The following is a 25174-nucleotide window of genomic DNA, read 5'->3' as shown; positions in this document are numbered from 1 at the left end:
GGGCTCAGGCAATCCACTCACCTCAGCCTCCCAAGGCACAGGATTACAGGCTGAGCCATCGAGCCCGGCTATCTATCCACACTGTTGAGAAAACAGTTCAGTGATGTCTGGTTAGTAGCTTTTTTTTCTTGTCATAGATGACACAGTAGCACTGAATTGCATTCCGAACGGCTGCTGCAACTTCATGAACTGTTCTATGTTTGGGTCTTGTGCCTCAAAAATTAATAGTGCCTCCTTAAATAAAGAAAACCTTTTTGTCATTTCCTGCATCATGAATCTCTTCAGTTCTTCAGTTACTTCTTCCTCTTGTCTCTCTTTGTCCTTTCTCTGGGCCCCTCCAATTCCATCAGGTCTTCATTAGGAAACTCCTGGTGTTACACAGCAAAGAGTTCAATGAAGTTTAGTTTTATTGCAGATCTAGCTCTGGCTTCTTGCTGAGGGTCACTAAAACCTTTCTGGATTCCTCACCCACCTTCTCAAATCCGCAAAAGTCATGAACAAACTGAGGCCAAACGTTCTTCTAAACATCATTCATGATGACATCCATAACCTCATGTCAAGCAAAGTCAATGTTTTTTATGGTCTTGTAGATGTTATAGTCCTTCCAAAATTGTGGCAACGTTGTTCCTGCTTTGTCACTCATTTTTACTGCCTGACAAAGAGTGTGACATAAATAATATTTCTTTTTTTTTTTTTTTGAGTTGGAGTCTCACTCTGTCACCCATACTGGAGTGCAGTGGCCGTTCCCGGTCACCGCAGCCTCGACCTGCTGGGCTCTGGCAATCCTTCCGCCTCAGCCTTCCAAGTAGCTGGAATTGCAGGCATGCACTACCACGCCCAGCTGATTTTTTGATTTATTGTAGAGATGAGGTCTTGCTGCCCAGGCGGGTCTCGAACCCGCGGGCTCAGGCAATCCACTCACCTCAGCCTCCCAAAGGTGCGGGATTACAGGCTGAGCCACCGAGCCCAACTATAATATTTCTTGATAGTCACTCTAACTCCCTGGTGCATAGGTTGGATAAGCATCATAATATTCAGTGGCAGATACTCTGACATGGGGATGAAAGTCATCCATGAATGAGGAGTGGCCCACAGCATTGTCAAGCAGCAAAAGAATGTTGATTGTGATTCTCCAAGCAATATTTCTTTACCTCTAGGATAAAGTGATAGGAAAATGGTCCTGCAAACAGGACTGGAAAATGGTAGGAAAACGGTCCTGGAAAATGGGTTGTGTAACCTAGACTTTGGGGTTACTCTTCTACATAATAGGAAAAGAGCCTTTGGCTATGTTTTTAAGGGCTCTTGGGTTCTCTGAATGATAAACTAAGAGAGTCTTCAGCTTCATATTGCTAGAAGCATTGCCACCAAACAACAAAGTCATCCTATACTTTGCTGATTTTCAGCCTGGCATCAACTTTTTCTCTTTACTGATGTAACTTTGGTCTGGCATTCTCTTCCAGTACAACCCTATCTCATCCACATTAAAAACCTGCTTGGGTAAATATGCTCCTTCATCAATAATTTCTCAAAACGTTTCAGGAAATTCCTGGGCAGCTACCTTATCTACACTCACTGCCTCGCCACTTACTTTTAAGTTGTGAAGGTTGACTCTAGCCTTGAACCAATGAAACCAGTCATGGCTGGCATTAAAAGATGTGTCCTCTGATTCTTCACTGTATTTCTTCTTCAAGTCTTCATACAGTCTTTTAGCTTTCTCTCGAATCAGCATTAAGCTGAACAGGACTTAACGCCGATGCTGATCCTGCATCCACACGCTAAAAAGTCTCCCATCTTCTCTATCACTTTTCCATGCTTCTTTGATATTATTGGCACATCATTGGCACAGCAGATATCACATATTTCATGATTTTGTCCTTGTTCTTTAGAATCACGCTAATGACTGAATATTTCATGTTATAAGAATGAGCAACATCTACCATCTTTTTGTCTCACTCCACTCTCTCAATTATTTTCACTTTTGTTTCCATCATTATCATTTGGCATTTCTTAGCAGTACCAGCTACATCACCACTGCTTTGATGCTTGCTACTAGACATCCTGGGCTTGAAATAAAGATACTGTACTACTATACTTATATACTATACAGTGCTGTAAAGTACACAAAAGCACAACTACTTATAGAGGACGCACACATGTAACAATGTACTCCAGACACATGAACTAACGTGATTGGACATAAGAACGCACATTCACATATTTGAAAGATCACAACTTGAGGGTTTGTATGTAAGGGACTCACTGTATTAAGTTCTCATTTATATGGAACTCTTAGGGATTGGATGGTTTGGGAGATGTCAAAACATATTAATAAAACTATTCTATTAATTTCCTTCTGGAATAGACTGCTTACCCATTTCATTGTTTTCTTAATGATGAAGGGTTAACGTGATGAACATTAGCTCTTACCATTTTCTATAAAAGAGCTTTCAGGGTAACTGGTAAGTGGTACAGGGCTGAATGTATACAACTCCAGCAGACCCCCTTGGTGTGTGTCTTTGTCCTTTTCCTCATTAAACTAGAATGAAATATGAGCAGTGACATACAATTGCAAATGGTGTGACCTGAATAGCTCTTTGCAAAATTAATGAGGGCATTAGTACAAAGCATCTGTTTATTCAAGTCACTAGGAAAGTCTTCACAATTCATAATAGGGTATGTGACTTGTCTACTTTATTGACTTTACTACAACAGACAACATGCACCTTCTTGTCAGCTTGTACTCCAGCTTATGAATAGAGAATGAAGGAGGTGTTTTCATAATTTTAGGCATCCATGGTAAAGAACTTAGATATAATTGACTTCAAAGCCTGCTGAGTCTTCATCACTGCAAAACACTTTTTTTTTTAAATGCAAGACACATTTTTCTGGGCATAAACAACAATACAACCTTTAATGCTCACATAATGAACCAACTTCTTATGAAATATCTCTGTACTAGTTTTTGACTAAGATCTCTATTAAAATGTTGAATCAATAAGCTAATAATGAGCCGGGCTCGGTGGCTCAGCCTGTAATCCCGCGCCTTTGGGAGGCTGAGGTGAGTAGATTGCCTAAGCCCGCGGGTTCGAGACCCGCCTGCGCAGCAAGACCTCATCTCTACAATAAATCAAAAAATCAGCCGGGCGTGGTAGCGCATGCCTGTAATTCCGGCTACTTGGAAGGCTGAGGCGGAAGGATCGCCGGAGCCCAGCAGGTCGAGGCTGCGGTGGCCGGGAGCGGCCACTGCACTCCAGTCTGGGCGACAGAGTGAGACTCCGACTCAAAAACAAAAAGCTAATAATGGAGGGTAAGGTGAAAAAAATATCGAAATACAATTTAGGTTGCTTTTTATTGTATTATCTCTTTTCTTCCTTCAACATACCCTCTTTGACAAGACAACAAATCACAGTGGAGATGTCTTAGACCTTGCTAGGGGAATGCAGCTACTTCTCAGTTCCTTTATCTTCCCTCTCTGCTACTCCTGGTTGCTTCCACCCCTAGCTGCTATTACCAATCTGCACTTTTACTTTTTAGTCTTATAATTATCCTATTCTCAGCTTTCATATAAAAAATGCTGGCATTTTACAAACTTTTCCAGCTGAGCAATGGTGATGTAACCAGTTTTATAACCATGTACAATTTCCTTTTCTAGCCATATACAATTTCCCTTTCTTCTCAACTGATTTTTGCTAGTAATTTTTGGTCCTGAACCCACAGGCTTAGGCAATCCACTCACCTCGGCCTCCCAAAGTGCTGGGATTACGGGCTGAGCCACTGAGCCCGGCTGTCCATTTTCTTTACTATTTTATGTAGGTCACCTCACAATTTATTTTAAAAACTTTCTAAATTGTTCTTGATATACTTCTTTTCCAGTATATTCAGATTATACTCTCAGAAATAATAATCTTCCTAATGTTTTTTCTTCCTATCATTTTTTCCATTTAGGAACTTATAATTCCATCAGGTTTGAGTTCCTCTATTTATTAAAAGATCCATCCCCATACATCAAATAGATACTATTTTCTCTATAAAGACTCTCTTCTCACTATCTCCATAGGCCAAAATATCCTTTTTATCTCTGTACTTGCTTTCTTCCTAAAATGTCTTATTTCCCCTAAATATTGCTTTGTATTCCAGTTCTGCTACCCTGCACACTGAAAAGCACACAGCAGGGACTAAAATACTTGACTTATTTGTTGATTTATCAATTAATTTGGGGAAGTAATTAATATATAGAAGTTATTTAATATCAGCTTTTTCCAAAAGCTTATTAGGTTAATCAATATTAAAGAATCTCCTTTAAATATTTCTGTAAAGTTTTCGGGATTAATTTATCACATAAAAAGAGTCGCTCATTCAGATGTGAAGTTTTCAATGGAAAGTTTTCTGACTTTCACATGAAGTGTAATGAAATATAAATTAGATGCCTGATTAAAAATGAATTATTTTCAAGCTTAAACTATTAAAAACATTATAGGAGTTAAATATATTTAAAACTAAGAAAGCTTTTTTTGGAAAAAGTCTCAGAGTTTACCATCTGATACCCTAATTTTTAAGTACTAGTTGGCTCTTCCACACAGATTAAGTTTAAAAGAATCATAGATACCAATTTTCTTCAAGAACAGGAGGTGAAGTATGTGTAGGCCTCTCTCTTGGACTAGTTTGGGTCAGTCTTCTGCACCATGATGTTACTGTTGTCACATATCTAGAGTGAACACATTAAAAGAAATATTTGAAAATGTAACTTGCATATATTACAAAAGAATACCAAAAAATGGAAAAATCATTAATACAATTCTGGGGAAAAAAGGATAAAGGAAAAATTTTTTAGTGAGGTATTTACGGGACAATCTTATATTTCTATCTTTTCCACTCTACATAGGAAAGACACTTTTTTCCCCCATTATTTCATCAAGAATAAGATGATTTTCTTACAATCATGATTAATAAAGATGACATTTCAGAATTAAAATAAAGGTCATATTTGAATTTCATTCAAAGTTCAAATTCAAATGTTTAAATTCTCCTTTTAGTTTCATTTCTCCTCTGATTTTCATTAAGTTTTGTCATGGATATGTCTTTATACCTAATAAGACTACATAAGCTTGGTTTACTAAAATTTAAATCAGAAAACACCCATTAAAAGCATACACATACATATATAAATGTATGTATAGTTATATATAATTCACTGAATATACAAAATAAGTATCAAATTTAATAAATAATCTGAAGTGACTGACTAAAATAAATAGTAATGGTTGCCTACGACATTATCTTTTTAAGGCAAATGACTCAAAACAGCAATGAATATTGAAGCATTAAAACTAAAAGGCGGCCGGGTTCAGTGGCTTGTCTATAATCCCAGCACTTTGGGAGGTTTGAGGTGAGTGAATTGCCTGAACTTGCGGGTTCAAGACCAGCCCAGGCAACTTGGCAAGACCACATCTCTACAATAAAATAAAATTTTAACAATTGGCTGGATGTGGTAGCACACGCCTGTAGTTCTGGCTACTTGGAAGGCTGAGGTAGAAGGATCTCCAGAGCCCAGCAAGTTGAGGTTGCAGTGCTGTGAGCATGCCACTGCACTTCAGCCTGGGTGATGGAATGAGACTCCAACTCAAAAAACAAAAACAGAAACAAAAAACTAAAAGGCAACATATGTTCAATATCCCTTATCAGAAATGCTTAGAATCAGAAGTGTTTCAGGTCTTGGATTTTTTTTTTTTTTTTAATGTTAAAATATTTGCATAAACCCTATCAGTTGAGCATTCCTTATCTGAAGTTCTCCAATGAGCATTTCCTTTATGCATGACCTTGAATATCATGTCAGCACTCAAAAAATTTTAGATTTTGAAGCATTTTGGATTGTAAATTTTTGAATTTGGAATGTTCAACCTGTAAAATCCAACAGAAAAATATATTCAAGAGGCAAAAAAAAAAAAAGCAATTCTGTGAACATTATCAAATAAAATAAAATGTAAAGACTATCACAAGTAGAATTACTACAATAATAAATTAATAAGCAAAAAGAGAAGTATATTCATAAAAAGCTGAAGAATCTTCTCAATTTTAAGATGCCTGACCAGCTAATTTAATTTTATCTAGTTTATAGAAAAATATACAATTTTAGTTATCTGTGGTTACAAACCTTATTTCAAATTGGTCAGAGGATTTTAACCTGCTTACACAGCTGATCACAGTTGAATCTCCAAAGCAAGTCAGTATGTCTATAACACATTTCATTTTGAAAAATCACTTGAATACAAATAAAAATGATTAAAGCTAACCTGATCTCTTTAGTTAAGCTAAATAGCAATATAACTATAAACTTTGAAACCTGTTGAAATGACTTCATTCACATTATCCCCATGGAAAAACTAGAAGTATATGCAACATTTAAATAATGTTTCTATGCATACTCTCTGACAAAGGTAAAACACAAAAATAATTTTAAAAATTGCTTTTCTGTACCTTTCATATGGCTCAGGGTGTTCAATTTGAATTAACTGATCTTGTCCATCAGGAAAAGTTAACTTACACCAACCTAAGATGACACCTTGATTTACCTTAAGAAGCAAGGATGAAAGGAAAGTTTCATCATTCTACAACTGAGAACAAAGACATAAACAACCTCTTCCAATTTCATTACCAACTTTAAAAAATATGTAGAAGAATCATTAAAAATTTATTTTGACAATTTAGGCCAGGTGCAGTGGCTCATGCTTATAATCCCAGCACTTTGGGAAGCCAAGGTGGGAGGATCACTGGAGCCCAGGAGTTCGAGACCAGCCTGGACAATATGTGAGACTTCATCTTTACAAAAAAATTAAAAAATTAGCTGGGTGTGGTGGTACGTGCCGGTAGTCCCAGCTACTGGGGAGTCTGAGGTAGTAAGATTGCCTGACCTGGGAGGTCAAGGCTGCGGTGTGCTGGGATTGTGCTACTGTAATTACAGCCTGAGTGAGACCTTGATTTAAAAAAATGTATTGCCAGGCTTGGTGCCTCAGCCTGTAATCCCGCACCTTTGGGAAGTTGAAGTGAGTGGATTGCCTGAGCCCACGGATTCGAGACCTGCCTGGGCAGCAAGACCTCATCTCTACAATAAATGAAAAAATCAGCTGGGTGTGGTAGCGCATGCCTGTAATTCCGGCTACTTGGAAGGCTGAAGCGGAGGGATCGCCAGAGCCCAGCAGGTGGAGGTTGCGGTGGCCAGGAGCGGCCACTGCACTCCAGTCTGGGCGACACAGTGAGACTCCAACTCAAAAAAACAAACAAAACAAAATGTATTTTGACAATTTAAATGGAATATTCTACATGGGATATAGGTAGTATTTAACCACCACTCATACATATATAATTATCAAAGAGAATACAAATATGAATCCCTTTTTCTATAATGAGTTATCCTTATAAAAATGACCATTTGTCAAACATTCTTATTTTTGCTATGAAATCCAATGAGATCAGTAAAGCCTTTTGTCAGATTTTATACTTCAAAAAATAAACTGAGATAATGTGGTACTTTATTTTTTTGTTCTGTTTTCCACAGCTAAGTAATCAGCCAAAAATAGCTACCAGTCTGGAGTATACCCACCTGTCTCTCATCAGTAGAAGAGCTGAAATTCCAATTTAGAGTTAGAGTAATACCATCTAAAAAGATAGCATGTACTTTGTCATCAGAGTAGGCGAGAAATCTCCCTATACTGGGAATAAGTGATTCTTTCAAAAGCAAAGGCAGTATATTGCTCTCCTTCATCTCAGATACCTAAAACCGGGTAAATAAAAAGAGCTTAAGTTAATATTAAGTGAATATTAATGACTCTACAGCAACTTCAGATTTTTATTCAGGAGTTGAATATTGCAGAATCCTATGTATGTTTTAGCTTTTCCAGAAGTGGATCCCCAAATCAGTCCATCTACAAGCAGATTAAGTTATATCTTTGTAAAGTCATAAAATATGTAAAGTTCTGAACTTTACATAAAATAGAAAAATTAGGAACTAAAGCAATGTATAGATTTGCAATTAAATTAATATAGATACAGAAATCAAAATCTAAGAATCATTTCCTCCAAGTCAACATTAAAGAATTTACTTTTATAGTTATGAAAATATAGAACATTAATATCATGGTTTATAATGATTATGTTTTTATATACTTCAAAACAAGTTGATTCTCCTGTCCTTCCCACTCCATTAAAAATAAACCACATACAATAAAAGTATACATAAAATCCTGATTTTTTTCAGTATCTGTCCATTAGGTAGGTATTTTCCTGAATAAATCACTATTAATGTTACAAAAATGTCTCACACGACCCAGATGAAAGCAGATTAAGGGTCAGGTGTGGTGGCTCACACCTATAATCCCAGCACTTTGGGAAGCCAAGGTGAGAGGATTGTCTGAGCCCATGAGTTCGAGACCAGCCTAGGCAACTTGGCAAGGCCTCATCTCAACAATAAATCAAAAAATTAGGTGGGCGTGGTGGTGTGTGCCTGTAGTTCCAGCTACTTGGAAGACTGAGGCAAAAGGATTGCCAGACCCAAGCAGGTGGAGGCTGTGGTGGCCATGAGTGTGCCACTGCACTCCAACCTGGGCAACAAAGTGATATTCCAACTCAAAAAAGAAAAAAGAAAAAAATAAAGCAGATTGACCTTTTAACTATGAAAACAAATGACAAAACAATTTTTAAATTTTACTTTTGAAATAACATACCATTTTCCAGCAGCATATACAATAGTTATGGCCTAAAGAAAGTCTCATCTTCACACAGTGTTGAAGAATTCTGTGAACATAAAAAACACTACTTAAACATTTGCAAATAGCTGAGCACGGTGGCTCACACCTGTAATCCCAGCACTTTGGAAGACTGAGGTAGGAGGATTGCTTAAGCCCAGGAGTTTGAGACAAGCCTAGGAAACATAGGGAGATCCCATCCCTATAAAAAGTTTAAAAATTAATCAGGTATGGTGGCACTCACCTCTAGTTCCCAACTATACAGGAGGCTGAGGCAAAAGAATTGCCTGAGCCCAGGAGTTCCAGGTTGCGGTAAACTGTGAGCCACTGCACTCTAGCCTAGGCAACAGAGCAAAACCCTAACTCAAAAAAAAAAAAAAAAATGCAAATAATGACATTTTTCAATTCTAGCAACCCATTCTCAATGTCATACAACATTTTAGATTGCAAGTAATTCATTTCCACTAAAATGTGTTGGGAAATTTTTTTTTCTTCCCCAAGAAATCCTTAAGCCTCTAGAAGGGAAGTACTGTTGCTTCCTTTTGTGCTAGCTTTACCTAGTTCAGGCTATTCCTCTAAATTTTAGTGCTGAAATATTTCCATGGAGAGGATTTTCAGGTGGTCCTTTTTTTCTTGAGTTGGAGTCTCAATCTGTGGCCCAGGCTGGAGTGCAGCGGCACACACACAGCCACCACAGTCTCGAACTGCTGGGCTCAGGCAATCCTTTCGCTTCAGCTTTCCAAGTAGCTGGAACTACAGGAACGCACCACAACACCTGGTTAATTTTTTGATTGATTGCTGAGACGCAGTCTCGACAAGTTGCCAAGGTTAGTTTTGAACCCCGAGGCTCAAGCAATCCTCTCACCTCCACCTCCTAGAGTGCTGGGATTACAGGCATGAGCCACTGCGCCCAGCCGGGTGCTCCTTTTTGTTTTTGTTTTGTTTTTGTTTTTTGAGTTGGAGTCTCACTCTGTCACCCAGATTGGAGTGCAGTGGCCACTCCTGGCCACCGCAGCCTCGACCTGCTGGGCTCCAGCGATCCTTCTGCCTCAGCCTTCCAAGTAGCTGGAACTACAGGCGTGCACTACCACGCCCGGCTAATTTTTTGATTTATTGTAGCGATGAGATCTCGCCAAGTTGCCCAGGCGGGTCTCAAACCCGCGGGCTCAGGCAATCCTCTCACTTCAGCCTCCCAGAGTGCTGGGATTACAGGCTGAGCCACCGAGCCCGGCTTAGGGTGCTCCTTTTTAAGAGGTGACAGATTAATAGTGCCTGGAAGGTTTAGCATAGCCTAAAAGTGGTGGGGATATGAGTCAATTAACCCTAGGAAATCAAATTACAATTCTGCTCCTTCAAATCTATCTTGAAAGCTGCTTAGACATAAACATTTATAAAAAGAAATAATTGAATTCAACAATCCTCTTTCATTCTTCTGGGTGCCACAGACTGAGAGAATTTTTTAAAACATATGAACTAAAGAACCAAACTATACTTCATCCATAGTATACACTCAGAAATCTTTATTATTTTGAGGACAATAAAGAAGTATGAAAATTTTTCATGTATCATCAAATCCCCAACTTGATTTCAAGTAACAGTAATGATGCCACATTTACCCAGGAAAAGGCATTTATTTCCTCTCAGCACTTGTTTAACATATATAGATGTTTCTCCATATTTAAATTCCAAAGCCAGAACTTTTTTTTTTCTTTGAGTCAGGGTCTTACTCTGTCACCCAGGCTGGAGTGCAATGGCACAATCACAGCTCACTGCAGTCTTGAATTACTGGACTCAGGTGATCCTCCAGCCTCAGCCTCCCAAGTAGCTGGGTCTACAGAAGAGTGCCACCACTCCCAGTTAATTTTTTTTACATTTTTTTGGTAAAGATGAAGTCTCTCTATATTGCCTAGGCTGGTCTCGAACTCTTAGGCTCAAGCAATCCTTCTACTCTGGTCTCCCAAACTGTTGGGATTAAAGGCATAAGTCACTGCTCCCAACCCAAGTACTTTTATAATGATACAGAAATTATCTTATTTTATAAATTATGAGACGAAAAAAGTTGGAAAATATTACCAAAGATATATATTTCCATTGTACCTGCCAATTTCTAATCTTTAATTACAAGAAAACATATCAAGGTTTTCAGATAATACTTGAATCAGTTAAATGAGAACATACCTTGTTGCCTGCTTAATTAGAGAACACACAGAGAACAGAGTTCCTGGTCTATCTGGAGGAAGGTTATTTACTAAATAAGTTTTCTCTTCTCTCTGAAAATTAAATAAAACAATCTTATTAATAATAAATTTTGGCCCTTATTACTTAGCTATTTTTTTCTTGAAATATGTATTTACATAGTGACAAGACAAACAAATATTTTAACAATCTAAAACCCATAAAACCTGTATATTTAACCTGTATATTTTCCATTTTCCTATTTTTTTTAAAGTATAGAATTCCTCCTGTAAATTCAAAAGTTACATCCTGATAGCCTATAACTTACTGCCCAATTTAAATCTTGGTTATACTTAAATTCACATGGTAACCAAACTAATTTTCCTACATATCAGCAGAAAATGTATCACATAAGTCCAAATAAATAAACAAATTAATGACTATAGAGTTTTTAAAACATTTTTAATGTAATGAATTTATCATTTTGTTATAGTTTAAAACTATTGCTGCAGTTGTTGAAGACAATATTATTTATAGGCTCAAGTACTTGAAATTTTAAAAAATGTTACTTTGTTATTCTTTCTAATTTCCTCTTTCTCAGACTTGCTAGTGTTTCCCAGAACGGTCTCTTCTGACTTCTGATTTCTTTTCAGGTAATCCCAACAGGGTCCAAAGCTGTGTTCACGTGTCATAATAGCAACAGCTAACATTTATAAGGCAGATAACTATGTGCTAGGTGCTATGATCTCATTAATTCCTCAAAATAATTCTGACATAAGAATTACTAATGCCTCTTTTTAGATGAGGAAATGGAGGCTGAGGGTTAAAAAGTAAGAGATCTGATGTGAAGATTCATATTATTTACCATCAGGGAAATACGTTGGGCTTCAACTTCTTTCAGACTGAGTCCTTCCTCATCCCCATTATCCAATCAGTCATCAAATCTAGACAGATTTGGATTCAAATTGTAGTTGCCTCTTACTAACTATAATAATGGGCAGGCTAGCCAATGTTTTGTAAGTGCCTACTGCCTATCAACCAGATTGTCCTGAGGATTAATCATACAATACACATATAAAACACCTGGGACTGAATCTCATATAAAGCAGGTATGCAAAAAAAAAAAAAAAAAAAAAGTCTTGCTCCTTTTATCCTGGTCCATACTTAAATATCTAAATCTCAAAAAAAAAAAAAAAAAAGAAAAGAAAAAAAGCCAGGCTCGGTGGCTTAGCCTGTAATCACAGCACTTTGGGAGGCTGAGGTGAGTGGATCGCCTGAGCCCGCGGGCTCGAGACTCACCTGGGGAACTTGGCGAGACCTCATCTCTACAATAAATCAAAAAATTAGCCGGGCGTGGTAGCGCGCGCCTGTAGTTCCAGCTACTTGGAAGGCTGAGGCGGAAGGATTGCCGGAGCCCAGCAGGTCGAGGCTGCGGTGGCCGGGAGCAGCCACTGCACTCCAGTCTGAGTGACAGAGGGAGACTCCAACTCAAAATAAATAAATAAATAAATAAATAAATCTCTATAGGGCTTCCCTTCTGGATATCACAACAGATATCTCAACTTGAACATGTCAAAAGTGAAATTACCTTCATTTCAAAATTTGCATTTTCATCTTCTCTACTCTGTATTTACCTGTCAATTATCACATGTTGTTCCTCTACCTGGAAATTGGTTCCCTCCTCCAGCACCTCTCTCTGTCTAGCTAACACCTATTTTTCTTTCAGTCTCAGGGAAGCCATCACAGAAGTCTCACAGATCAGGCGAAATTCTCTGGTTATGTCCACAAGCATAGTTACCTCAAGTTCTGCTTTGTGGCCTTCTCCACAATTTCAATTTAATCATTTTTTTTTACCTAATGTCTATCTTTCCTGCTAAATTGGAGCTCCATGAAGGTAGGGGCCATATGTTTTGCTTACCTCTGTATGCCCAACATTTATTAGCATACTGCTTAGCACATGGTAGGCACTCAAAATATCAAATTTTATTTATATATTTCTCAATTGAAAATTGAGTTCACTGAAGGTTCTTATGATTTCCACTACTCTATTTCATAAGTTTAAAATGCATATTTTTCACAACCTAGCCTCTCTGAAATCTGGACAGAGCTTTATATATATATATATGTGTGTGTGTGTATATACATATATATGTATGTATGTAGATAGATAGATAGATAGATAGATAGATAGATAGATAGATAGATAGATTGATTGATTTTTTTTTTTGGAATTTCACTCTGTAGCCCAGGTTGGAGTGCAGTGGCATGCTCACAGCCACTGCAGCCTTGACCTGCTAGGCTCAGGCGATGCTTCTACCTTAGCCTTACAAGTATCTGGAATTATAGGTGTATGCCACCACACCTGACTAATTTTACCCCTTATAATTAAGAGTGTTTTACAGTCTATTAGGCAGGTGGGGTCAAGTTATGGTTGAATTTAAATCTTCTATTGACCCCCCCCCAGTAAAATAAAAAAGCAGTTATCAAAACAATTTAGATTAAAATTTTGATTTCATATAGTGCTTGGCAACTTCCATTCACTGAGTTATTCAATAATTTGGCATCCTTTTCAATTCCTTCCTCATCCCCAATATCCAATCAGTCATCAATTCTGTCTCCTAAATATTTTTTGTGTCCATTTTCATCTTTCAATTTTTTCTGACTGCCTGCTCCTCACTTGAATTGTGGCTTCTAACTGGTTCTACAGCTTGACCTCTTCCCCACTTAGTTCATCTTCCTCTGAATCTAACAGAAATCTGATGTCAGCTGGGTACAGTGGCTCATGCCTGTAATCCCAGCACTTTGGGAGGATGAGGCAGGAGGATAGCTTGAGCCCAGGAGTTCCAGACCAGCCTAGGCAACAAAGGGATACCTCGTCTCTACAAAAAAATTTTTAAAATTAGCTAGGTATGGTAAGACCCTAAACTCAAAAAAAAAAAAATCTGCTGTCACTTCCTTATTGAAAATCCTTTAGTGATTGCCCAAATGCAGTATGGTTTCTCACACTCCATTTATGAGCTGGCCCAACTTAGTGATCTAGTGTCTTCTTTGGACATTTCCACAACATCTTCTCTATTTTTTGGCCTACAGCATTTTCACTTTCTTCAACACTCCATGCTTGCCCCAAGCTTTTGTATCCACTTAGGCGTCATTTATCCACTGTTTTAAGCACCAGCAATAATGGTTTATTTAGCTTACCTCTAATATGGCAGACAGTAAACAAACACAGATCAATTAGAAAATGTCACCTAATATTAAGTGCTATGAAGAAAAAAAGATGAGGATACCATGACAGGGAGTGTTGGATAGTCAGGAAAAGTCTGTGAGGTGGTGACATTTAGATAGAATTCTGAGTGACAAGAAGCCTGCCATGAAGAGTTGAGAAAGTGAATTATTTGTTTCTTGGCTATTTGTTCCTCCGCTAGAATGATAAATCCTAGCTTAGCCAAGTCTTCCTTCAGGCTAGGTCAAGTGCCCTTTTTTTTTGAGTTGGAGTCTCACTCTGTCACCCAGACTAGAGTGCAGTGGTCACTCCTGGCAGCCTCGATCTGCTGGGCTCTGGCGCTCCTTCCACCTCAGCCTTCCAAGGAACTGGAACTACAGGCACACGCTACCACACCTGGCTAATTTTTGATTTACTGTAGAGATGAGGTCTTGCCAAGTTGCCCCGGCGGGTCTCAAACCCACAGGCGCAGGCAATCCACTCACCTCGACCTCCCAAAGCACTGGGATTACAGGCTGAGCCACCGAGCCCAGCCAAGTGCCCTTCTGTATGTGGTGCTAAAGCACCAAGTTCTTATCTGTGTGGAAGCACTCGCATGGTGAGTACTTGCCAATCTTTCCTATTTAAATTTTTAATTACACAAGGAATAATATATGACTATGTTTTTATTTTTAAAAGTTCAAAAAATAAAAATTAAGTCATCTCTGACTCCTCTTTTCTCACAAAATCTCAGATCTTTTCTTGTGCATGTACATGTATACTACAGAGAATAATTTATAAGTTTGGGGTTTATTTTCTGTTCTTTGCACAAAGATATCGTAGTACTTTTTTTTTTTTCTTTGGTAGAGATGAGGTCCAGCTATGTTCTCCAGGCTGGTCATGAACTCCTAGCCTCAAGTAATCCTCCCACTTCAGCCTCCCAAAGTGCTGAGAGTATAGGTGTAAGCCACCATACCTAACCCACTGTATATGTTCTGATGCAGCTTTCTTTTTTCACTCAATAATATCCTGGAGCTCTTCCAGTATCTATCTCTCTATGCATCTAAATCTTCCTCATTCTTTTCAACTGCTGCACAGTATCCTCATAATCTGATCACTATAACTTATTTCACCATTTCCCTATTGATGAACATTTATTTAGATTGCCTCCAGTTTTTTGCTACTACAAACAATGCCATAATCCATACCTTTATCATGATTCTTTGACTATATTGTGCAAATATTTTGAGACTTGATACCTAGAAGCAGAATTTATGATCAATTTTACTGATTCATGAAGGCGGCACGAGTTTACACTCCAACCAACCTATGAAAGTGTTCCTTTCCCTACATCCTTTCCAGCAGGTTACCAATCTTTTTAGTTTTTGATAATTTGATAAATGAAATGTTATGTCATTGATATTTTAATTTGCATCTCCCCGATGCAAGTAGTGACGTTGAATATATTTTCAAATATTATGAGTTTTCATTTATTTATTTGAGTTGGAGTCTCACCCTGTCACCCAGGCTGGAATGCAGTGTCATGCTCATGGTCACTACAGCTTCGACCTGCTGGGCTCAGGCGATCCTTCCACCTCAGTCTTCCCAAGCAGCTAGAACTACAAGCACATGCCACCATGCCCTGCTAATTTTTTGATTTATTGTAGAGAGGAGATCTCACCCTGTTGCCCAGGCTGGTCTTGAACCCATGGGCTCAGGCAATCCTCTCTTCTCCACCTCCCAAAGTGCTGGAAGTACAGGCATGAGCTACCATGCCCAGCCAAGTGTTTTATTTATACTGCCTTTTCTATTGCTTAACTATTCTTATCCTTTGCCCATTTTTCTATTAGTTTTTTTTTTTTTTTTGTCATTTCATTACTGCTTTATAGTATGGAATGTTTTCCAGGCCTTTATCTTTTGTTAACCTTAATTTAACAGAAATTTAAAATATTTATAATAATATAAATTTGAAAATTTCAAGCTCATCAAACTTGTTTTATTCTTTCAGATTTTCTGTATTGTACTTAAGAAGTCCCCCTACCCCACCCCAAGGTTATAAACATTGTTCTACATTTTCTTCTAACAATTATAAAGTTTGTTTTCTCACACTTACATTAACTCTTTAATTCACCAGAAATTTATTTTGAAGTATGGGCTAAAGTAAGGAGCAAACACTGTATCCCAAAAAGAGAGTCAACTGTTTTTAAGTCATTTCAATAAAGCAGAGAAGAGTGAGTGGGTTGTACACAGAGTTCTGAGAGTGAAGTCCAAAGCATTCCATCACAAATGTAAAATTTATTTGGAAGTTTTGTGTTTTAACCAAAAGTTCACGCTTCTACTCCATGATAAGTTTGCTTCAGTATAAAAATTATCACTCCCTCCCCAACAGTTTTGAGTAAAACTGAAGCTCTAGGAAAATGTATTCCATTTATCTTGAAATTTTACAAACTCCTTGATATACAGCAGTAAGTCGCATGACTATGCACACCCACTCTACTTGCCTGTCTGCTTGATTGTCTCATGTACTACATAAGCACACGTATACACATATATACATATATATATATTACTGGGCACATTTTCATCTCATTTGTTTGCCTCTCTGACCACTAGACTGTGAATCCCAGAGGGCAGGAACTCTTCTCATCTTCATCAGTCCCAGTGCTTACCAGAGTGCCTACCAAAGAGTAAGTATGCAATTAATATTTATTGAATAAATGAATACTCTCTTAGAAATAGACCCCACTAGGGAATCTGTTCCAATATATACCAAAGTATTTATGAATGACATGATAATTTGGATTTACTTAAAAATAAATAGAGAGTGGAGGGGGCAGTAGGAAGTATACATGAAAAGCTGGGTCATGGGTCCATGGGTGTCTGTTATATGTGTCTCTCTACTTTTGTCCATGTTTGAAACTTCCATAGCTCTGATAATCTTATTAGTACTTAAATACTCCATCTTGAGGCTGGGCTCAGTGGCTCAGCCTGTAATCCCAGCACTTTGGGAGGCTGAGGCAAGTGGATTGCCTGAGTCCATGGGTTAGAGAACAGCCTGGGCAACTTGGCAAGACCTCGTCTCTACAATAAATAAAAAATGAGCCAGGCACAGTGGCACACGCCTGTAGTTCCAACAATTTGGAAGGCTGAGGTGGAAGCATTGCCGGAGCCCAGCAGGTCAACGCTGGAGTGGCTGTGAGAGTGCCACTGCACTCCAGCCTGGGCGACAGAGTAAGACTCCAACTCAAAAACAAAATACTCCATCCATCTGTAATAAAGAGGGAAAACATATTTATTCTGTCCTAACCTGCAAAGCACAAGTTGTGTAATATTTTGGTAATCACTATAAAAGGGTAGATGTCAAATGTCAGACTGAGAATAAGAAAATTAAAACTCGTTAACAAAATATTCACATCATTAGACTATGGTCCAGTAGATACACTGTTATGTTTCACTATTTTCAACAACAGAGAATAATCTTGTTCAACTGTTTAGCTATATACAAAGATTTAGGAGTTAAGAGGTATTTAAAATAGTCAGACAATTAAATGGTAGGGGAAATTTTTTTTTTTTTTGAGTTGGAGTCTCACTCTGTCACCCAGACTGGAGTACAGTGGCCGCTCCTGGCCACCGCAGCCTCGACTTGCTGGGCTCCGGCGATCCTTCCGCCTCAGCCTTCCAAGTAACTGGAACTACAGGCGCGCGCTACCATGCCCAGCTAATTTTTTGATTTATTGTAGATATGAGGTCTCACCAAGTTGCCCAGGTGGGTCTCGAACCCGCGGGCTCAGGCAATCCACTCACCTCAGCCTCCCAAAGGCGCGGGATTACAGGCTGAGCCACCGAGCCTGGCGGAAATGTGGTTTTTAATGTACAAATATTAATTCAAGTATGAATTGACTCAAAATGACACTTCTAGTTGCAGCATTTTCTATTGATAAATTCTGCGACAGAAGAAATTTAGCTTTTGATTTAACATAAATTGCTTAGACAAATGGATATAGCAGGTGAGAAGACAGTAAAAATAAGGTAGTTAATATCTACTGTGCCAATGCTGGCAGGAAGACTATAATAATACTCCAGACTGGGGAGTAGGAAGCAATGTTATATAATGACCAAATTTACCATATATATTAAGAATTATTTAGAAAGAGCTATATACCTAAACTCTTCTTGAATTGAATTATCGGCTTACCTCTTCTGATCCTTCTTGAATGGAATAATATGTAAAATATTTCCCAAAATAAGTTCCTTCTGATTTGAAAACAGATCCATCTCCAGGATAAATCTCTATTGAGTTCATATGTTTATGTGTAAGTCTAAGGAAGACAAATAATCTTTAAAAAATTTTTTCCAATTGAGGCTGAAACACACATGAAGGCAGTCATTAAAAAACAAACAAACAAACAAGTATAGTCTTTTTGCCTACCCAGAGAAACATTTAATTTCATATTCTGAACCTAACTAGCTAAATTTACTTTTTCACAAAAGATAATCAGAAAACAAAGAATGGTTTTTGTATTTATTTCAACAACTAAACTCAGAGCATCTAGAATTTAGGTATCTTGTCTTATTATCCTTTTGATATCCCCATCACAGGGCTCACACCAAAGCAATGTCTACTGCTGTCCCATAGGAGTTATATGAACTTGAAAATAGACTTATTTCTTTTTCTTTTTATTTGGCTTGGGATCTCACTCTGTCGCCCAGACTGGAGTACAGTGGCATGATCAGGGCTCACTGCAGTCTTGACAGTTGGTTCTTTTACCTCAGCCTCGCAAGTGGCTGGGACTACAGGTTCACGCCACCATACCCAGCTTGTTTTTTAATTTTCTGTAGAGATGAAGTGTCATTATGTTGCCTAGGCTGATCTCAAACTTCTGGGCTCAAGCAATCCTCCTGCCTCAGCCTCCCAAAGTACTGGGATTACAGGCATGAGCCACCACACCCAGCCACATTATTTCTTAATAATGAAACTTGTAGAATCAATACCTTTTTTTTTTTTTTTTGGAGTTGGAGTCTCACTCTATCACCCAGACTGGAGTGCAGTGGCCACTCCCGGCCACCGCAGCCTCGACCTGCTGGGCTCCAGCGATCCATCTACCTCAGCCTTCTAAGTAGCTGGAACTATAGGCGTGTGCTACCACACCTGGCCCATTTTGATTTACTGTAGAGATGAGGTCTCGCCAAGTTGCCCAGACGGGTCTCGAACCCACAGGCTCAGGCAATCCACTCACCTCAGCCTCCCAAAGGCACGGGATTACAGGCTGAGCCACCGAGCCCGGCGAATCAATACCTTTTGGAAAAGATTAGCCGTCTGTACAAGGAGCCATCCCTAAGAGAAGGTGACTGAGTGTACCTGCAGCAACCAGTTATAATCAAGGTATTGGGTATATACCACATAAAAACTTAAGCCAAGTTAATTTTATGAACACATATGTTAGAATACATTGTCAGAAGGGATGGGTCTTCACACAGGAAAAGGAGAACCTCCTTGTTCCAAAAGAAATTAGTAGTGCTCTTTTAGCATTATTCATAAAAGTGAAACTCTCACTTTGGTCAACACTAGTATTTTAGTCATATAGAGATATCCTTGGCTGTGGGATAAGGATAATTCAATGAAATAGTGTTGGCACAGAACCGTTACTTAATGAATATTTGCCTCACAAATGTAGACGATATAACTTCCTTCATTCCATGCTTAACAAACAACTATCTGTTTTGACTAATTTAAACAACTAGATCCTCTAATGCTTGGAAGGAGCATCCTAAATAACTGATATAAATTTTACATTCACTAGCAAAACTGATCCCTCATTGGCTGCGGAGTTGCCACATATCTTGTAAACATGGTTAATGTGAGTCATAAGACCCTTGTGTACCCTAATAAAATTACTTTTGAGATCTGTAAAAATCAGTACCCCCATAGGCACACAATCAGTCAGACAGAACCATGTTCTCTTGAGATTATTTCTGCAAGACTAGCACCATTCCTCTTTGACAACAATAAATAGCTCCACTCCAATATATGTGCCTTACCTATATGTAACACCCTTGTACCAAACCATTTTCACTAGTTCAGGATAGAAATATTCTTCTTCATCAGACTGTATGTGTAAAAGTGAATCACAAAAATTCCACCTGTGAAGGATAAAATATGAGCTATTACTTCTGGTTGCTCAACATAACTACCTTTAAAAGTCAACCAAATAGTGCTACCATAACAAGATTTAGTTCTTGTTTAATTCATTAGATCAAAGAAAAATTAATATGAAAGAGTATTGACATTTAAAAGCAAGTCTTTTCCATGCATTTTCTTAAGTAGTTTCAATAATCTTATTATTGAATCTCAGCACAATTACATAAATTACATTTCATGAACATTTAAAATTTAGCTTAGATTCAAACAACAAATATTTACTGCAATATCTTGGTGGGCCAGACACTGTGCTATACACACTAGGACTGTAACACCCAAAAAACCAGAAATGGTCTCTGTCCTCAATGGAAATTCTTGTGACAGGGATGTTAAATAGTAAACACTGGGAGTAAAGAAAGGGGAAGTACCAAATGCTATGGAATTGTATACGGAGTTAACTTGTCTAGGGTCTTCAAGAAAACCACCCTAAAGTGGTGAGGCTTAAGCTGAGACCTGAAAATGAGCACGTTTGCCAGCTGTGCAAGAATGACCTTGCAGAATGAATGGCAGGTGCAGTGGTGAAAGACAGCTCGAGCGAGCATTCTTGAGAGTGCAAGAAGACCAGTTCAGCAAGAGTAAAGAAAGCAAGGGCTAGAGTGGTGAGAGTTGAGGATTACCAATATAGGAAGGGACCAGATCATGAAAGACCTGTTAAGTCCTGTTAAGGATAATGGATTTCAACATAAAGCTAATAGTTATTTAACAAGTGTTCATTTAAAAGTATAAATCTCTTTTGACATATACCCATAATGCTAGATTTTCTAATTTTAACCAGATAATTGTGACAAGCCTGAAAGTCATTCCTACATTTATTTTAAGCAACAAACATGTGGCCAGGTGCAGTGGCTCATGTTTGTAATCCCAGCACTTTGGGAGGCCAAGGTGGGAGGATTGCTTGAAGCCAGGAGTTCCAGATCAGCCTGGACAACATAGCAAGACGCCATCTCTACAAAAGAATGAAAAAATTAGCCAGCTGTGGTGGTGCATGTTTGTAGTCTCAGCTACTTGGTAGGAGGAGGCAGGAGGATCACTTGAGCCCAGGAGTTCAAGGCTGCAGTGAGCCGTGATTGTGCCACTGCACTCCAGCCTGGGCAACAGAGCAAGACCTCATCTCAAAATAAATTAAATAAATAAGTAACACATGTGCATTCAGACACTAGCTGGGATTAAATCCCAATTCTACAAGTACTAGTTATGTGCCTTTGCTCCAGTTACTTAACATTTCTGTGTCTCAAGCTCATCTACAAAATGGGAATAAAAGTTCTACTTCACAGGGTTTCCACGAGGATCAGACAGGTAAAGGCGAACAGTGCCTGACACATAAGTGTTTTGTAAGTGTCAGCTATTATAATTATTATAAAATTCATGCTACAAATCTACAACTATTAGGTTACTCATCTCTTAATAGAGGTAAACAGTTTTATACCTAGCCACTTGGAAGTCTCTCCATGTTTACCGTTTTGAAAATTAACATATTTACAGTCAATTAACCAAACAAAGATGGGTTGCCTTTGAAGCTAAGTAACAAAAGAACCCATGATTATAACGCTGTCAGATTCATGCTCTAGCAAGCAAAGTCACAGTCTCTAGTGAGCGGCAGCAAGTGTTTCTCTGTGCTCGCTCCTACAGCCCTGTGCATCCCATCACTTGCTACACTTTAATAACCCTTTTAGGAACAGTGTCTTCACCAGACTCTAAGTTGCTAGAGAGCAGGGACTGTAGTCATCTGTACAGTCACTGGGCTTACCAAAGTATCTAGTGCAGAGTCAGCCTTCCATAAACCTCCAATGCATGGACATAGAGTAAGAAACCTAAGCAACATGTTTGTTAGGGAAATTGTTTACAATCAGTTAAGAGCAAAGTTTTGGATTAACTAAATGAACTTTCCTTACAAATGGCATCAGATGATTTACAAAAAAAATTATTCTCAGTTAAAGACCAATTCTGACAAAAGCTTTTATAAACCAATAACCTTCCTGCATTACCTGTGTAAGTGTGGGACAGGACAGCTGAGGGACAGGGCCCTGGGAAGAACAGAAATTTCTTTTCCTCTTTCCTCTGAAACATCAGAAGTTGAAACTCTACTCTGGATGATATCTGCACCAATTTTAGACATATTGCTAACTTTATTATGAAAATGAAGTGCTAAAGACAAAGGATATTTCCATTCCTCTGGACAGGAGTCCACAGACCAGCACTGCTTTACCCACGTATATACATATGTGTGCTTTGGACCAGATGAAGACAGTTTCTCCCTCCCTTCAGTTCCATTTACACAACTTGTCTTCCTTAAATGTTCTTTGGATTTCATGATCTGGCAATAAAGTTCATTTTCCTTATTCTTCAGTCTTTGTCCTAATACATTTCCATATGTACAGATTTTTCCAGCTTTCTCATGTACTTTTTCTTTTGGGACATGATTAGTTTTTTCTGACAATGCTACAGATGAGTCTGGCTTCTGGCTAACTTTACACAAAAAATGCACTGTAAATTCATGCTGAGATTTGGGTAGACAAAGGTATGCATGACCATCTAGAGATGTTATCTTCACGGTGCCACTCTCCATACATATCATGCTACCAACTGTATCAAGACTGGGCCATCGTACTTCTGAGATGTCAATGAAGATATGCTGAATTGAAAGGGGGAAAAGAGATGGTAAGTATTTTCTGATGACAGTTCAGTTTTTCCAAACATTTGTTACTTAAGAATTGTGTAAGAAAGTTCTTAAATATTTGTTTATAGCCGGGCTCGGTGGCTCAGCCTGTAATCCCGCGCCTTTGGGAGGCTGAGGTGAGTGGATTGCCTGAGCCCGTGGGTTTGAGACCTGCCTGGGCAACTTGGCGAGACCTCATCTCTACAATAAATCAAAAAATCAGCCGGGCGAAGTAGTGCGCACCTGTAGTTCCAGCTACTTGGAAGGCTGAGGCAGAAGGATTGCAAGAGTTCAGCAGGTCGAGGCTGCAGTGGCTGGAAGCAGCCACTGCACTCCAGTCTGGTCGACAGAGTGAGACTCCAACTCAAAAAAAAAAAAAAATTGTTTGTTTCACTACCTAAAAGAATAAAACTAGAGAAACATATGACAACCTATATGGTTTTCCAGAAAATATCTGATATTGTTAAGATTATCTCTCTCAAAAAAAAAAAAAGATGTAAAGCACGCACACACATACAATACAAGGGAAACCAAAAAAACCCCAGAATCTTTGGAGGGCAGGCCCCTTTGTAGTACAGACTTCCTCCAATAGGTAAGTGTCCTAGAAACCCATTGGTATCAGTGTTATCAGCTAGCATTGTTATGAGAGGTTACACTTGACTTCAGTGAATTGTTTTTGGAGATTCTTTCAATGTGTTTGCCCATTTCATGATGGGTAATTTACAAGTGCACCTGCCTATATAGCACTGAGTGTTCAGCAGTTTTTGACCAAAACAGCATGACCCCTGTGCTCTACCCTCTATGTTCACCTGATCTTGTCCAAGTGACTTTTTGTTTGTTGTTTCCTTGGATGAAAAAGTCCTCAAAGAGAAACATTCTGCCGATGTGGAAGAGGTGAAACAAAAAAAGACAGAAGCACTAAAAGGCATCAAAATTGGCAAGTTCAAAAATTGTTTTGAGCAGTAGAAAAAGCATCTCGATAAGTGTATTGCATCAAACTGAGAGTACTTTGAAGGTGACTAAAGTTTAAACACGTAAGAATAAATACACAATTTTTTATACATGGATTCTGTTTTGTTGGGGGTTATCCCCTCATAAGGGAAAAGAAGAAAAAAAAATAACATCCTGATTATATTTAGTGTTAAACATATTTTGGTTTAAAATGTACAAGAAATCAGAGATAAACCGATTTTTCACATTCCCCTACCCCAAAAGCCTACTCTGAAAAATAACAGAAATGAGGGAAGATCAGAGTTATAATGCACTATATTAAAAGCAATCATAGCTAAAAAATAAATAAAAATTTTAAGTTAAAACAAGTAAAAGCAACTCTAGTTTAAATGGTATGAAATTAGCATTAAAATCATTGACAGAACTACTCAGAAAATACAAAGCAGACTTAACTGTATTTTTAAACGTTGCATGTGGTAACATAACCTTTTCAAAACAAGAGAAAAAGGAGCAATTTAATAAAGAGTACTGGAATTATTGAACAGCATTTGGGAAATGCTATCTAAGTGGGTTATCACATAGACTAATAAGATAACATGTATAAAGTACCTGGCAGATCATATACTAAAATAAATTCCAGGTGGCTTAAGGAGTAACATTTGAAAAAGTTTAATATTTCAAAGGAAAACTGATCCCGATCAATAGCAAACAGACTCATAACAAGTAACAGTGCCAGTAGTGTCTTTTCATATAAGGTGTAAGCAGTAGGTGTTGTATAAGTCTCTTAATCAGTCAATTTTGCCAACAGTTTAACATTTCAATTTCAATTATATCAAACCTTAAATTAACAAAAACTATTGTAAGGAAGCTTCTTAAATTTACAGTGCTACCTATGTGTACAATGTTAGGACACTAAAATTAAGGGCTATATTTGTTAATGGCAAACCTGGTTTGTAAGGATGGTCCTCAGTTAAGAAAGTTCTCTCTGTTAGAATTAGCAAGCTATGCAGTTTCAATAAATAATGTTACTCAAAAGTCAAAATGAAAAAGAGTCTTCAAAACTAAGTTGCAGCTTATAATTTTTTATGGGCCCCCTTGTCACAAGATAATATAAAATTTTACATTACAAATTACTCAGCAAATATCTGTCGGGGGATGGGAAAACACTTCTTATCTACAGGGTGCCTGAATGAAACATCATTGTACACCTAACCCTTAACTGTACCCCACAAAACCATAATAAAAAATACTGA

At 38.1% G+C, this 25174-nt stretch overlaps 1 protein-coding gene across 1 annotated transcript in view; it reads right to left on the bottom strand.

The window, feature by feature from the left end:
• The window catches only part of CUNH5orf34 (chromosome unknown C5orf34 homolog), a 29884-nt gene that overhangs the window by 2430 nt on the left and 2280 nt on the right, over positions 1-25174 (bottom strand). Inside the window, exons 3-10 of the mRNA XM_008069601.1 lie at positions 22300-22946; positions 20155-20256; positions 18311-18434; positions 10917-11008; positions 8718-8787; positions 7598-7768; positions 6475-6569; positions 4607-4705 (exon numbers count right to left, since the gene is read on the bottom strand). Of these exons, the coding sequence (XP_008067792.1) occupies positions 4607-4705; positions 6475-6569; positions 7598-7768; positions 8718-8787; positions 10917-11008; positions 18311-18434; positions 20155-20256; positions 22300-22946 (1400 nt within the window). The remainder of the gene's footprint in view (positions 1-4606; positions 4706-6474; positions 6570-7597; positions 7769-8717; positions 8788-10916; positions 11009-18310; positions 18435-20154; positions 20257-22299; positions 22947-25174) is intronic.

Source organism: Carlito syrichta, unplaced genomic scaffold (genome assembly GCF_000164805.1).
Source record: "Carlito syrichta isolate Samal-C Ts95f unplaced genomic scaffold, Tarsius_syrichta-2.0.1 Scaffold312137, whole genome shotgun sequence".
Classification (NCBI taxonomy): Eukaryota; Metazoa; Chordata; class Mammalia; order Primates; family Tarsiidae; genus Carlito; species Carlito syrichta.
The sequence above is the reverse complement of the archived record's forward strand: the minus strand, read 5'-3'. Positions and strand labels throughout refer to the sequence as shown.